The following is a 15,992-nucleotide window of genomic DNA, read 5'->3' as shown; positions in this document are numbered from 1 at the left end:
TGTATAGAAAATACACTTTTCTGCACTGCGGACATTGGGGAAACTCAGTCAAAGTTTGAGATTCATCTAATGCTGCTTTCAGACTGCATAACTGGCTTTGACCCTGTATTTGAAAACGGGTCTGCCAGGTAAAACCCCTTTCACACCGCATCTTTTAAATGTTATATTACCATTTAAGTGCCGTTTTTTTTTACCTGGCAGACCCGTTTTTGGAAACTTTTCAAATACAGGGTCATGCTAGTGCGGTCTGACGAGTCCCTGTGGAGCTGCAGGCAGACCCCTCTCCCCAGGGCAGGTCTCTCCTGTACCAATCTCTTGGCACTGAAGGAGTTAAGGGCATGTTCTGAGCCAGCGCAGTGCATATTGAATGAGCCGTCCACTCATTACATATGCGTATATGTAATGAGCGGCTGATTACATATGCACATATGTAATGATCATCCGGCTCATTAAATATGCACTGCGCTGGGGACCAATAGTGTTCACTGCTGCCTGGGTACCGTTTCAAACCCATTCAGACAGCAAAAAAAACGGGTCTGAAACGGGTAGGACCCTGCATTTTTACCGTTTCCAAAAACCGGTATTTTGGAAACGGTAAAATCCCTCTGCACCTTTCAGACTGCACATATTACCGTTTTGAAATGGTTAAAAAACAGCAAAATGCAGGTTAAAAAGTGCGATCTGAAAGGGGCATGAGTGACTCATAAGTAGGGATGGCCATCAACCATCGATGATTCAAAATCATCGATGGTTCAGGGCCGATGTCAAATACTTTCGCCATCGATGGGGGAGAACCAGATGGTTTCTCTCCATCGATGGAACAGCAAAACGATGTTTTGCTTCTTTTTTCTTTTTTTTTTAAGTGCCGGGACACGGAGCATAGCTCCCCCTCCCCAACACCCGTGAAGCCCCGCCCCCTTGTTTTGATTGGCCCACATGGCAACCATCGATGGCAATGGCAATGATGGCCATCCCTACTCATAAGCACATGAGCAGGAGGCTGGGTCTGTGCATCAATTCAGGCATCTTTCCTTAAATCTGTGGTGCCCCAAGACTGATTAACCCCCATGTCCCCGTTTTTGGACACTAAGGGGTTAATGTCCCCTGGGATTTCGCGCCGCTGTGTGAGACTGGCAGGTGATTGTCGCGAGGGGATTGGACGCAGGGCGAGAAGAGGGGGCGCAGTTGGGACTGGGAGGAGAAGGAGCTGAACGGCGTGTGGTGTTTGCCCCGTGGTGAGAGGGAAGCGCAGCCTGCGACCGCGTGAGAGACCGGAGCAGAGGGGAGACGAAGCGCCGACCGCCGACTGACCTCTGATTGACCCCCGCTCGTCGCGGAGGAGAGGAGAAGCCGGGTGACGCGTCCTCCGGATCGGGGAGAGCAGTGGCAGGAGCCGAAGGTACGCGGAGAAGCGGGCGCGTGGCAGAGGACCCCCGCCGGAGCAGACCAGAGCAGGTGCGGCGTGTCTGAGTGTGGCAACGCTGCGAGAGCAGCGCCCACACTAGAGTGCCCCTGCCGAAGACGGAGAACAGAGTCAGCCTGACCGCCAGCCGGAGCACGAGGTCGAGACGGGCAGGAGCCTGCACCTTGCTGGAGAAAGGACAGGTACTTTACAGCCAGTTGCTCCAAGGCCCACTCCCTGCCACCAACGCAGATTTGTGCCACCCACTGACGCCGCATAGTGTACCCCATTGCGTCCCCTACCCACACTCCTGGCCAGCTATATAGGTTGGGGCATTCAGGGAGAGGCCCCAATAACCCTCCGGAACATTACTATAGAAAGTCTCACCCCTGTTGCTTCCCTGCCGTCTCCCAGGAGTTCTCCAGCCTGATACAAGGGGGAATTAATCCCGAATATTTGCACTACAGCTAAGGGAACTCTCTAAGCTTAGGAAACCCATTGCTGGTGGCATACCTGTGGTGACACCGCCATCTTGTGGACCAATTGGGGTATTGCTCCCTGATCACCCAGTGTTACTGGAATTACTATAAACATTGGACTCCTTCACGGAACGGATCTTTCCAGGCCCCTGTGCACAGGTTGGGTAGGACTGGGCCCCACGTAAGGTGACGTCACCATTGCGACTTATTGAAAACAGGGTACACCGGTTATCCCAATCATTAATACTGCATACCTCCCAACTTTTCTTTTGAAGAAATAGGGACACTCGCGCGGCTTATGCTAATTAGCCGCGACCTCATTTTCATACGAGAATAGACGCTGTGCGCATGCGCACAGCGTCTATTCTACTACATTGGGGGGTCTCCCAACTGCCACCCCCCCGCAGCGGGACAATGCCTGCCGCGGGTGGGACGTCGGGACAGGACCCGAAAATCGGGACTGTCCCGACGGAATCGTGACAGTTGGGAGGTATGATACTGTTGTAATTGTTATTTGAGGTATACCGTATACAGCTACATTTGTGTGTATATCTAATGTTTTGACTCCAGTGTCGACGGTGCCGTGCCGACGGACCGATCCAGTAGTAGTTATAAAAGTGGGGGTGTTTGACCCCGAGTGTCGCTACAGCATTTTGGACACGTGGAGTCAGTAGGCCTAAGCGGGTACGTGTGTAACCCGGTTCAGTCACTTGTTGTGGATGTTATTAAGTATTGTTATCTATTGATGTTTCATTGCTCCCAAGTACTGCTGCGCAGCGAGGGTCAGTGGGCATCGGTTATGGTTGCGTCATAATAAATTCAAATTGCATCACAGAACGCTGTCCCCTTTCATTGAAGCGTCTCTCTCACGTCCACCGGAAGAACGAACAACGGGCGAACCTGAGTCGATTCCGAAGCAGTAAGGTAAGGGGAACCTGTTCCCTTCGTACACCGGCCACCACAAATTCATCACATGATGGGCCTGCAGGCTTCTCATAAACAGGAGGAGGGATCATGGGGGGTGATTGCCATTACTTGCAGCTGTGAGTTACTGATCCCAGTGTAATAAATGCTGGTGTGCTGATCTTCCTGCAGCTCACTTACTTGTCAGGGCTGAGGATGCAGGTTGCAGTGCTGGGAGGGTTGGTGGTTCTCTGCCTGATATCTGGCATCCAGGCAGGAAAACGTGAGTGCGGGTGTTTGGCATATGTGGGCTATACTTCTGTTGTGGTTACTGTGTTATTGCAATGCAAACTCTTATTTTCTGGGGGGAGGTCTGATTATCACTTGGCATTACTGCAGTACTTAAAGGGTTAATGCTTTTTAAACTCTAAACTGATGGTAGTGGGCAGCCTCTTGTTCTGCAGCTGTTGTGGAACTACAAATTCCATTGTGATGGGTATATTGGTAAGCCTGCTATAGCACTAGAACTATTGAAGTGTCTGTGACTGATTAATTCACTGAATGCAGCTGAATCCTCACCAGTGACCAGTATGCCAAAGATCAAACATTTTGTGAGCAGCGATGCAACTTGTATGTGCACACACTGACTGAATCCTGCAAAGAGAATGTATTGCTGTTGGCTGTATGAGAAGAAATGACCACAAATATCCCCTCTTATAGGGCCACGCTGCAAGTGTAATATCCTGATTGTGTGGGCTGCTTCCACATCCTACCATGGCAATAGATGTAAGGACAACCTGTAGGACCACTGATATGTTCCTCCCCCTTCAGTCTAACTACTTATTACCAAGCCATATTTACAGTCTTATGGATTGTGGTTACCTTCTTTTGAAGAGTATTGGTTTTTGTGCCCACAGCAATCTGATTCTGTAACTTTTATTTATTCCTTTAAGTAAAAACCGCAACATCTGGTTGTTATGGTGCCCATACACGGAGCGTTTTGGGCTTTTCATGCAATGTGTGCTCCCGTGCACTTCACATCATCCAAAAAGTATGTGCTGCCTGTACTTTTTGGACTAGATTGCATCTAATTCAAAACGCACGGTACACATCTCAGTGTATGGGCAGCATTGGAGAAAAGCGCACTTCAGGTTACCTGTTAGTGTGAATGGGTCCTGGGCCAAAATTCTAGGAGCCCTGACCTGGCATTTCAACACTGGTTGCTACAGGATCTTCCCCGGGGTATGGTGCAGTGGGAATGGATAACCCGGGTCGACCAACCTGGGTCCTGCTCAAAGTACAGAGGAGGCATTACTGTCAGCTCAAAGTGCTGCCTCTGCTCTGCCCCCTCCTGTATGACATCACTGACCCGGTGATAAGCTGGGTCACACGAGGAGCCTGCAGATGGCAAATGCTAGGTCACTCCTGGAATGGATCTGTGTCTTAATTCTGGGTGTGACCCCCCCCTGGCATTTGTGGTATGAAAGGGGTGGAAGTCTGTTGCTGCAAGTCAGGATAACTTCTTGGAATTTCACCAACTAATATCCTTATACAGTTATATCACAATACCTGGTTTAACTTGTGAACATCGCTGCTTCGTTTTTCTGTAGAAATGACCCCAAGACTTGCTCTCCTGCCCCCTTGTGACACCACTAGCTGTGAGCTGCAACCAGGTGTTACCTGCCCTGGGGTGATGCCCAAGTGCAGTCTTGTATTCAGTGGCAGGAGCCAGGTGCTGGACCATAACATTACGGTGCAGCTCCTGTCACTGTTGGAGCTGGCACTGCACTCCCTGGGGGCAGGATGGACCCCTGGAGTGATGGAAAAATTGGGGATCCAGGTCACCTGCACATGGTGTCATATGGGCAAACTACACCCCTGCCTCATGCCAATCTGCTTCATTGCTTATTTGAATATATATGTAGACACTGTAGCATCCATGTTTGCAAGTTATGTTCACTTGAGAGTTTACGAAGTTTCCTTAAACAAAGGTTCCTACATCTGCATTTCGCTGTTGGGTCATTCACACCCTACTCTGACACTGAGCACTGACAAATGAAAGTCTGGTAACTCAGGTGCTAACGAGTTCATATGTTCTCATCCATTGAAGTTAAATAGCTGCTTATACACCATTCTCGCGGCAAGGCAAATTACTGGGTCTAGCACTGGGGTAGCCAACCCTAGTCCTCGAGAGCTACCAACAGTGCATGTTTTGCAGGTCTCCTCACAGAATCACATGTGAGCTAATTAGCTCCATCTGTGTATCTTTTAAAATGTGTCAGTAATTAATGAGTGCAGCAGCTAGGTTGTCTGGAAAATGTGCACTGTTGGTAGCTCTCGTTGGCTTCCACTGGTCTAGCATGTCGACCCGGTAATTTGCCTTAACTTTTTTTCTTTTCTTCTATTATTGCAGTGTGAACTGTCTGCCTACACAGGTAAAACCCTTCTTTTTACAAGTTTTTGAGATCTGGGTATGCAGACACAGGTTGACCTGTTCACACTGCAAAAAAAACTGTTAAAAGGCAAGTTACCTGGTAGAACTGCTTCACCTGGAAATTAGCCTGGCAGTTATAATTGAGGTCCGTCGCCACCGCTCCCGGCATTAAAATGCCATGTAGTTCACACACGCAGTGTGAAAACTGCATTCATACATATCCCTAAATGACTGACAGAACAGTTGTGGTGTGTTTGGTTTTTTTTGTTTGTTTACACATCTGGCTTTTCAGGGTGGAAGTTTCCAAATGGCATGGGCTATATCCAAAATCAAAGGCCTTTTTCCAGCCTGTTGCAAAGGACAAGTTTTCCACTACAAAATAACAGTCCACTAAAGGCGCTCTTCTATTGGTATGAAAAGGCATGGGCACTGCAGTTATTACTTAAATATGTGAGGAGAAAGCACTAATTGGTGATTAGTATGGATAACACAGTGGTTTAAAAACATGGGACCAGCAAAGTTCCCAAGTTATGCTGCCAATTTCTAGCAGCTTAGGAAGCTATGGCAAGTGGCTATCCATATAGGCAAGATCTGACATTCAATAAACCAATCACACACAGCCTCCATCTGTGTTAAGTACAAGAATGTCTTACTCATTGACCTTAATTTTGTTATGGTTGTTATGGGCAGAGTACACACATGCTGTCTGGTGGGAACAATAATCTGGCAATGTGTTGGAGAACATGACACATACCCTCCAACATCTGAAGGGCAGAAATCGGTACACATGTGAGAAGGGGGCGTGGCGATGGGTGTTGTGGTTGCAATCCCTTTCCAAATGTGTTCTGCTACTGAGCATTTATTCCCAAGATACCTACCACCCTCCACATCCACTGCTTGCACAGCAACCCCGCAGGCACTGTTTAGTTTAGTCCTGCTACAGAGATGATAATTTAATTAATGTGAGGACTCACTGACGGGCTGCATGGCCGCTTCAGAGTCCCCTCACCTCAAGTCCAACTCCCAGCATCTTTCCACAGAAAGGGAAATCTTGCTGCAGCACTGCCTCTGTCTGTGGCACCTGGACATTAGAAAAAGTGCTGCATTCTAGGACAGCCCCAGAGGGAAAGAGCTGCGGCTCTGTGGGCCTCATGACGTACGCTGCACGGACCGCAATGCACCCCTGGGAACAGGTGCGATGGCTTAGATTACTACTTTAGACCTGCCGGGCCAGATCTGGACCATCTGTATTGCAAGCCCAGGGTTGGAGGACCAGAGGAATTGCCAGAAAATAGGTGAGGGGGGGGGGGGGGGTTGCCGATACAGACTGTTAAACGGTACTGTACTGGCTTAATCGGTACAGTTGGAGGGTATGATGACAAGCTATAATTTGCTTCCAAACCTTGGTAAATATACAATGGTCATTCAGACAAATTGCTTTAATCAAAGATTTGTATAAATAGTTTTTGTCCCTTTGTGAACAAATGATGCAGTTCATATGCTTTCATTCATTACCAGATGTTTGTTCTCACCAGACAGATCAGACGATTAAAGCTTTGGGTGTACCCAGCTTTAGTAGTGCACCCCAGGCAGCTGCCTAATGGATGGTTATATATGTTACAATAGGTCTTCCAATGACTAACTTGTTTTGAGGGCTGCTATGATGCAGTTACTACTCTGCACCTCTATGAAGGATAACTCTAATAAACTAGAAATGGTCAAATGACTGGTTCTCTTGTACTTGGTTTTATTAGAATCATATGACCTGCAATGCATCTAATTTAAGGATTGCTTTAACATGTAATATCCTGATATCTGAATTAAAGCTAACTTCCTGTGTAGTCCGCCTGACTTTTTTTTTTTTTTTTTTTGTAGAGTCTTCTTGTCTCTAAAGCTACACTCCCCTCCTGTAGCCTAAAGGCCCATACACACTGGGCAGTTTACTCGTTTGAGCAGCTGTGTATGGGGCAGAGATGTGCAGTGAGTGCTGATGCAGGATCCCGTATGATTGTGTACAGGGCAGCGATGAGTGTTGCTGCACGCTCCCTCATCATTGCTGGCCCTGCTGCTAATCTGCAGGTACTACCAGCAGATGAGCGAGGGAATGGCCTGCTTTCCATGGCGTCCCACTATGGAAAGCCGTCCACCCTGGGGAAAATCGCTAAAATGGGCAAAACTCCTCCCCCTTCATAATCATTATCTATAAACACTGAGCAAAAACTCCCAGTGTGTATGCACCCTTGCCCTCTTAAGCAGAATGCTGGCATGTCACCTGTTGGCACTATACAGGTCAACACTGTGTGAATGGATATGTTCAATGTTTACGCTTCCACAATATCTTTGCTATCCACATTTGAACATCTTGCTCTTGTATGGTTGGGATGAGTTGGCTTAAAGTAACTTTCCCTTAGAGATGAAGTTCTGTAGACCATAAGGAATTGGTGTATTCAGTACTCAGAAACCTGGTGTAGGGCATTCTTGTGTAGTGATGGTATGAGTTTGTGCTCCCTAGTTCTTGGTGCTAAGAAGATGCTGCCATGTTCTGTGTACTAAGACTATTGCTGCTCAGACCTGACTTAGTGGAGTACAGTTGACCTTGGTAAAGAGACCCCACTTGGAGAAGGGGTCTGTCTAGTGACTTAACTGTAGCTACCAGTAATTCATGGAAAGAACTGTAAGCGGTCATCAAGTCTCACTCTATGGAAAATCTATAGAATCAGAACACCCCCCCCCCCCCCTTTATTTATTTTTTAAATGAAATTCTGCAGATCTTACAATTTAAAAAAAAAAAAAAGACTGATCTCTGACCCGGGAAGGATATGAGGACTCTTACTAGCTATCTGGAGAAGACACATTGATTAGGGTGTTATGTTTTTAGTGGGGAGAATTTTTGATCACCAGGATGATAATGTACTAATGCAGGATATTGCATCCTAACAGGATTTCAGGATGTGATGGAATATGGAAGGAGCTACAGCAAGGAAGGTCACCATAACCATATACATGGCTGGCTTCCTGACAGCAATGCATGGGATGAGACGCTCTATCCTGCCTGGAAGACTAATGATACAAGATGGGAGAACTGCTGGAAAGGTAATAACATGGGTTGGCTTACTTTTACTCAACCTGGCTCACGGTTTAGTGAGTGTCCAACCCTGCATGCTACCCAAGCTGAAATGGGTAACTTTAACTGGGAGCATTTACACTGCTGTAATCCTGTTGGGGGGGGCGGTGGGTTAAGACCATGGCTCTTATTCAGATCTGATTGTACTACAAATTTGTTCTCAAAATGGGCAAAACCATGTGCACTGCAGGTGGGGCAGGGGGGGCGGTGGGTTAAGACCATGGCTCTTATTCAGATCTGATTGTACTACAAATTTGTTCTCAAAATGGGCAAAACCATGTGCACTGCAGGTGGGGCAGATGTACCATGTACAGAGTTAAATTTGGGTGGGGTGTGCTGAAACTGAAATCTAAATTGCAGTGTAAAAATAATGCAGCCAGTATTTACCCTGCACAGAAACAAAGTAACTCATCAGACTTGAACTCTCGATCCATGTTACATCTGCCCCACCTGCAGTGCATAGTTTTGCCCATTTTGAGAACAAATTTGTAGTGCGATCAGATCTATATACATTGTTTCTGCCTGGTGTCCTGATCTGACTCCTCCCATAGTCTTGGCAGGTACAGGCTATTCAGAGGACTCCATAGGAGTAAAATGTTCTCTAGCTTGGAAACTATCTTTAGTGTGTGTGGGCGCTATGTCCTAGTACCAACTAGGGAATTGCTGATCCTGGAACTGAATGGTCTGGTTATCTATATTAGAATACACTGTACAAGAGGATGTGGCACACTGCTTGTTCTGTTGTACGCAACACTACCAATGATTCACTGAAACCTGATTTGTGTAACTCTCTATGGTGTACCATTTAGATGGCAAAGTGTTGGCAATCCTGACCAGTGACAGCCCTGCGCTGATAGGGTCGAATGTTACATTTGCTGTGACTCTGAAGTTTCCCAGGTGTCAAAAGGAAAATGAAGATGGGGATATTGTCTATGAAGGAGGATGTAGAAATGGTAAATGACTTTCTGGCATATTCAACAAGTGTAGAATTTCAATGCGTGCAGCTCTAACTGGTCTACTCTTTAGCTTCCTCCAGTTACCAAGACCAGTATTTTTACAACTGGACCAAGTGGGAAGATTTCTGCAATGAAGGAAACTGCAGTTTTGTCAACAAGTATCCAGATGGAAAACCATTCCCACACCACCACCACGAATGGAGGCGACATAACTTCATTTACATCTTCTCCACACTGGGTTGGTATAAGTCAGTCGCCTCAATATTCAAGGCCAGCACTACTTCATAAATTTAGGACTATATAATTAAAGGGCCTCTGCTTGCTTAGACCGCTTTTAGATGTGAAGCTTGACTCTAGGATCACTGGCCAAAGGGAAAATAATTTGGATAAACTTTATTGACTTAGTTTGCACAGGAGTCACTTGTTTGGGGTGTAGAATGTAAAATGATCTCCTTGAGGACTAGAACAAGAATAGAAACCATAAATATACTAACTTAACCTGGCATCTTGACATCTAGGCCAGTACTACGCCCAAACTGGGAAATCTTCTGCCCTCCTGTCATTGAACACTACAAACATCACAGCTGGCACACAAATGATTGAAGTGTCTGTCTTCAGAAGAGGCAACCAAAAACATTATCCTGTTGCCAAAGCAAGTGGTATCTACATAGTAACAGGTAAGTCTGAATGTGTAGGTATCTGTGTAACTTACAATGATGTGATATCTAATGGTGCATATACACTCTAAGATCCCAGCAGCTGTGGGGTGCTGGCATCCGCAAGTGCCTACACTTACCTTCTGCAGCATGGTCCTCATTAACAATCCACTTCCTATACGTGCAGATGGCTCTTTTATTACCCACGGGAGTGCACATTCGCTGTCAGTGGGTGCATACACACTGGGCGATATACTGAGCTATATAGTAACCTATTAAGGCTGAAAAGAGACCTTCATCCATAGAGTTCACTCTGTTGTAGCTAATGTTTTCAGGGTCCTATGGCAGGGCTTGCCAGGTACACAAAGATTTGTGTGCAACCACCTCACCGACGTAAGATACTCCATTCGATATGTTGGACCAGACCTCCCAAATGGGCACGCATTGAAATGTGCCTGCCTGCCTATCTGGTGTTGGTGGTCCTTTCAGCCAGTAAACAGGTGACCGGTGTCTCCCATGCAGATGCATTGGCTGTGCCGTAGGGTCATTCTGATATCTGAGACCTAATTGGTGTACAAACTCTCCAATCTTTCTGTGGCATATTGACCAGTGTGTATGCAGCATACCAGTCCTTGAGAATCTTGGTAACTGGTATCCTGAACTATGTGTTTTGGCAAATCTGCAAGATGGTGGATTCCTAAACCAATGTTTGTCTCTTCGGTATCTTCTAGATCAAATTCCGTTCTATGTTAACATCTCCCAAACTAATGATAAGAATTCCTCAGACAACATCTTCATCAAGGATTCTCCTATTAAGTTTGACATCAAAGTCCATGATCCAAGCAACTACCTCAAGAATGCTATAGTGACTTTTATATGGAACTATGGAGACCGGAATGGCTCCTCTGTTTCCAATAGCCCACTATCTAGTCACACCTACTCCACACTGGGGAACTTCAGTCTGAACCTGACCATCAAAGCAGCCATTCCTGGCCCCTGTCAGCCTGTTACTCCTACCTCAGTCCCTACAACACATCAACCAACAGTCCCTACGACACATCAACCAACTACTGAATCGTTCACCACTGCAAATTCAACTGGTAAGTTGTAATGTCACCTAAACATATACCCTCTTCTACCTCCCAGAAAATCAATGTCTGTCTTTTTTGTTTACAGACAATTCAACTGGGCTGCAATCATTTGAGGCTGAAACTGACTTGCTAACTACTGAAATACCAGATGTTACCACTGCTCAGACAACTGTAATGCCTACTACTTCTATGCCTGGCTGCTTTATCTACAGATATGGTTACTACAACACTAAAATTACAGTTGTAGGTGGGTTGTAACAAGTCGCTGACTCTCTCTGGCTCCAAAAAGAGGCAAATAGCCTAACTATTCTTTTCTCTCCTAGATGGCATTTTAGAGGTGAACATTATTGAAATGACAAGTGTCCAGGTATCTGCTTCTCAGATTACAAACTCACTGATGGACTTCGTAGTGTCTTGCCAAGGAAGGTGAGTACTGTATCTGTGTAATGTGAGGCGTAGATGTCTGCAATAAACAATGTTTTAATATACAGCATTCGTTTCAGCCTGCCTACAGATGCCTGCACAATTGTGTCAGATGCTACTTGCATGGTTCCTCAGGATATGATCTGTGAAAAAGTTCTGGCTTCTGACCCATGCTTGGTGACTCTACGTAGAGCCTTCGTAGAACCGGGATCCTACTGTGTGAATATCACACTGAGCGATGATGCAAGTCTTGCTCTTGCTAGCACACTGGTATCTATAAAGGGAGGTAAGTGACTTTTGCAATGTGTGTGTGTGTGTGTGTGTGTGTATAACCAAACTTAGACACTAACTAGAAGTCCTACAAAGCATGAGCTTCAATATTTTATGTATATAACCCACAATCACTTCAATGGGAGACTTGAGTAAAGGACATTGGTCTTTCAATGTCTGTACCTGTTATTGCTTTACTTATGTATGGATGCTATAATGTCAACCTAAAGGAACAGCCCATTTTCAACCAGTAGAGTTCAGCACCAGGTCTCAATTACCCAACACTTTGTTCTCTATCTCTAATCATGCAAGGTGACTTCATATCTAGTGCAGGGTCACTTGCCATCATGCAGTAATCCCGAATACCTGTCCTGTTGTTGTGTTTTCAAATCCAGTCATCAAATATTCTACAGCAGGGGTGGACAAACCTGTCCCAATATCTATCAACAGTGCATGTTTTCCAGGCAACCTGTGGATCTATAGTAGGAATGAATGCAGCATGTTTTAAAATGTGGCAGTTAGTAATGACTACAGCTGTGCACCAGCTAGGTAACCTGGAAAACGTGGACTGTTAGTAGATCTTGAGGACCAGTTCTACAGTAATTGGCTTTGCGTCCATTCTGAAAGTAGAGCCCTTCTCCAAAGTTCCTTCCTAAACTGAAATGATTCTATTTTAGATAGAGGGATGTTCTATTTAATTAATTTTGCAAAGAGAATTGTCTCCAGTGTGTTATGCTGACCCTACTTCCCTGCATTGGGAAACATTGGTTTATGTAACATTGGTGTACTTTAACTCTTTAACTTCTGTAGATGCTGGAACTTCCAGAACTGTGTTGGCGGTGCTGATTACTCTAGCTTTGGTGGCCCTTATTGTTGCAGTAACTGGCGCCCTTCTTTACAAGTGAGTGGTCTTGGATACAGTGGATTTCCATGGGCTTTAGTGACTGCTTTATTTTGTAGCATGGATTTCAATGTTTACGTATTCTATGCAATGTTTAGAAACCAAGTGGTTTCTGATTTGTGACATTTATCTTTATTTTTTTTATTTCTCAATGTAAATTTTTTTTATTTTTTTTTCTCCCCAGGAAATACAAACCATACAGACCCATTGAGCATTCTGCAGACAAAAGTGGTGGACCAGGCATAAAGGTGTACTTCAGTCAGATTAAAGAGGTTTTCTTTCAAGGAAACCATGAGCATGACCCACTTCTGAAGAGCAAAGCTGGAATAATCTAATATTCAGTGCATACCTATGTTAGACTGAGTATCCTGGGATCTTTATCGAAGTGTTTCAATATATAAAGCCTCATTGGTCAAGTAGAAATCTTTCCATTAGCCAATCATTGAGGCCAGTAGCCGCTTGGAAATGGCTGTAGCCAATAGCTACTGGTGTAGGGGTTTCACCTACTGCCTCCGGCTTGATGCGGTTACATTGAGACCACTCTTTTATTGGCTGGCCACTGGGTATATATGAATACTAATTGATGAAATGGGGCTTGTGCAATTTTAACTAAAAGGTACCAGCATAAATTGCCCCACCTTTACAGATTCATACTCCCTTTTCATATGTTAGTGGTAAAACAAAATGGTACAAACCACTAAAACTGATCTTGTCTGCTGTAATTGTATACATGTGCACTGGCTGAACTCTTAACTCTGACTTGATGATTTGTACGCACAATCTTAATGACTTGCTGTATATCTGCAGCTTCAAATATCTGTCATCTGTAACCGAACTGCTGTGATTTAGTAACTTATCTAATAAAGATAATGTTTCTCTAAACTTGTATTCTGATTTGAGCTAAATATAAAATGCAGCAATAATGTGGGAGTTATAAGGTGTATACATGGTGCGATATTAAGCTCTAATTTTGACTACAGTGTAGATTTTCAAAATCAGAAGAAAATTGTCTCATATTGCAGTGTATAGATTGTGATCCTGAGGCTCTCCCCTGTGGGGTTGGCATAGTAAGAAAATCGTGTTCAGGCAATTCAACTGTCTAGTCAAAATTTCAAATATAGTATAAATATTGTATGGCTGCGGGCTCAAGTGGAATACGGTAGTCAACATTATACATAAACTAAATCTTAATGTTTTTGCCCCTTGTGACCTCACTAGACTTATGCATTGCTGGTGGGTGACTAATCTCTGACCAGTCACATAGGTAGTCCTAATGTGGGTGTGGTATGACTGCCCAACAATCAGGTTCCTGACGGTCAGTATACCAACATTGGAATCCCGACTCCCAGTGCTCCAACAGGGGGGGGGCTGAGTGCAAAGATGCTTTTCCGGCACCCTATCCTGTAATCCGCCTCCCTGTACCTGCAGTTCAGTTAGTTAGCTCTGCCTACAGAGACAGCCAAAATAAGATCGACACATGGGCCTCCTAGATTCAGAACACCAATGTCCCTCCTTGCTTGAATCTGTAGTGCTACTGTAAGGGGTGGAGCATAATTATGCAAAGGTATAGCTCCACCCCCATCACTGCTAACCGGTTTCTCTCCGCTGGATATACTAAGCCAGGCAAGGCCAAACTATGGCCCTCCAGCAGTTGTGAAACCACATCATGCCTTGCCACAGTTTAGCTATTGGGGAATGCTAAAACTATGGCAAGGCATGCTGGGAGGTGTAGTTTCACAACAGCTGGAGGGCCATAGTTTGGACATGCCTGTTTAAATAAGCTGTTACTGGCGGTGTCTTGCAAAAATGACAGCAGCTGGTTGGTTGGTCACTCTCCGCTTCAATTTTTCAAGCCTAGTACATCTTGTCTTGGGAGAGGATTCAAATGCTGGGCAGTAGGTGGGTCACAAAAGCAAAAGACTGCATTCCTCTGGCTATAGTATCAATGCTGCTGAGGACTTAAACCATGCTTTGCCACTCTTGGCAGGACACTCTCACTTCCCAAGCTGGGGGAGGGGGTTGGAAAGCTCACTATGACCACTTAGCAAAGTTGTGTTGTAGAAATCCTGTGAACATCTAGTCTCAGAGGTAAAGCAAGAGGTCCTAGCTATATGTTGCAGTATGTGTGGCCACCACGTCTCAGCATGGCTGCATGTCTCACAACTATCCCATGTTTTTTGACTATCCTGGGTCCTGCTATGGGACCCATAGAATGTTGCAAGGTATGTGCCAATCCTCTAAAACAGGCGGATCAACATGTGGCCCTCCAGTTGTTTTAGAACTGCATGCCATGCCAGGTTTGGCATTCCTGAATAGCAAACTGGTAGCAGGATTGTAGTTCAGAAACATCTGAAAGGTTGCATGTCCAATACCCCTGATTGGAGTGAACATGTATTACAGTGATGGCTAACCTTGACACTGCAGCTGTGATCTATATATCCCAGCATGGCCTGCTACAGTTTTACTATTTGAAAATGCTAAAACTGATGCTGGGATGTGTAGTTCAACAGCTGGAGTGTTCAGGTTAGCCATCACTGATGTATTATAAACTTGCCAGGGATACTAGTTGAAGTAGGAAGGGAAAAACCCACAACCATGGCTGAAATATTCAACACTAAGAATATGCCAATGAGCGGTATCCAACCCTTCCAGTTAACTAATGTTTTTGGAAAATTAGGTGCATTTATGTACGCTTGCATCCATGCAAAATAACCTGGTGAGTGGACTGAATGTACTCCTCAGGACATGTCATGTACAGTATATATGGCTGATTTAGGTTTAAAAGGGATAAATGTAGTTATGAATCTGTAGTGGTCAATTGAGTAAAATATAGGGGGTTGTGTTAAACATTCGAAAGAACAAGCAGAGGTTGTTGCTAGTAGCAACCAATTAACTTCTAGTTATGCACATCAGTACATTATGTTTAAACAAAAAAACCTAGAAGTGGTTTCTATGGAAAACTACTCCCTTTTGTCTTTAGATTTGCGCGCCCCCCCCCCCCCCCCCCCCCTTAAGCTGGAGACGTGCAGTGAGCTATCTCTGACCTGCATCGGAACCATGTATCTTGCACAGTAGTGTGTCCATGATCGCACATGACAATATCTCATCTCTTCATATGCCACCAACCCTAAGTGACTCTTTAAAGGTGTGTACACACAATTTAGACTATATAGTGCAGATCTGCACTATATACTCTGTGCAGCCAAGACTTTCTGGCTGTGATACGGGAGCGCAAGGGTTAAAACCCATGCGATCCAGATGAGATTTTGACTATATAGTCAAAATCTCATGCACATTGTATAAATGTGTACACACCATTAATGTCTCGTGTACCCTCCCGCTCCCTCACCGGC

At 45.1% G+C, this 15,992-nt stretch overlaps 1 protein-coding gene across 2 annotated transcripts; it reads left to right on the top strand.

Moving 5' to 3' along the window:
- Window positions 1–2,909: 2,909 nt before the first annotated feature.
- LOC146081157 (protein QNR-71-like) lies at window positions 2,910–13,521 on the top strand. Of its 2 annotated transcripts, none has more exons than XM_083189165.1 (11): window positions 2,910–3,067; window positions 8,159–8,311; window positions 9,152–9,295; window positions 9,369–9,536; window positions 9,817–9,975; window positions 10,686–11,054; window positions 11,131–11,292; window positions 11,369–11,471; window positions 11,537–11,754; window positions 12,549–12,639; window positions 12,824–13,521. In XM_083189165.1, exons 1-11 carry the CDS (start codon window positions 3,001–3,003, stop codon window positions 12,972–12,974), a joined length of 1,785 nt encoding a protein of 594 aa, XP_083045291.1. In that variant the 5' UTR covers window positions 2,910–3,000; the 3' UTR covers window positions 12,975–13,521. The 2 variants fall into 2 exon arrangements, with proteins under 2 accessions (XP_083045291.1, XP_083045292.1); XM_083189166.1 differs by having other exon boundaries at window positions 2,911–3,067; window positions 11,549–11,754.
- Window positions 13,522–15,992: the final 2,471 nt, after the last annotated feature.

Source organism: Crinia signifera, chromosome 5, assembly GCF_055691185.1.
Source record: "Crinia signifera chromosome 5, ASM5569118v1, whole genome shotgun sequence".
Classification (NCBI taxonomy): Eukaryota; Metazoa; Chordata; class Amphibia; order Anura; family Myobatrachidae; genus Crinia; species Crinia signifera.
Note: the sequence above shows the minus strand (reverse complement) of the source record. Positions and strands in the feature narration are given on the sequence as shown.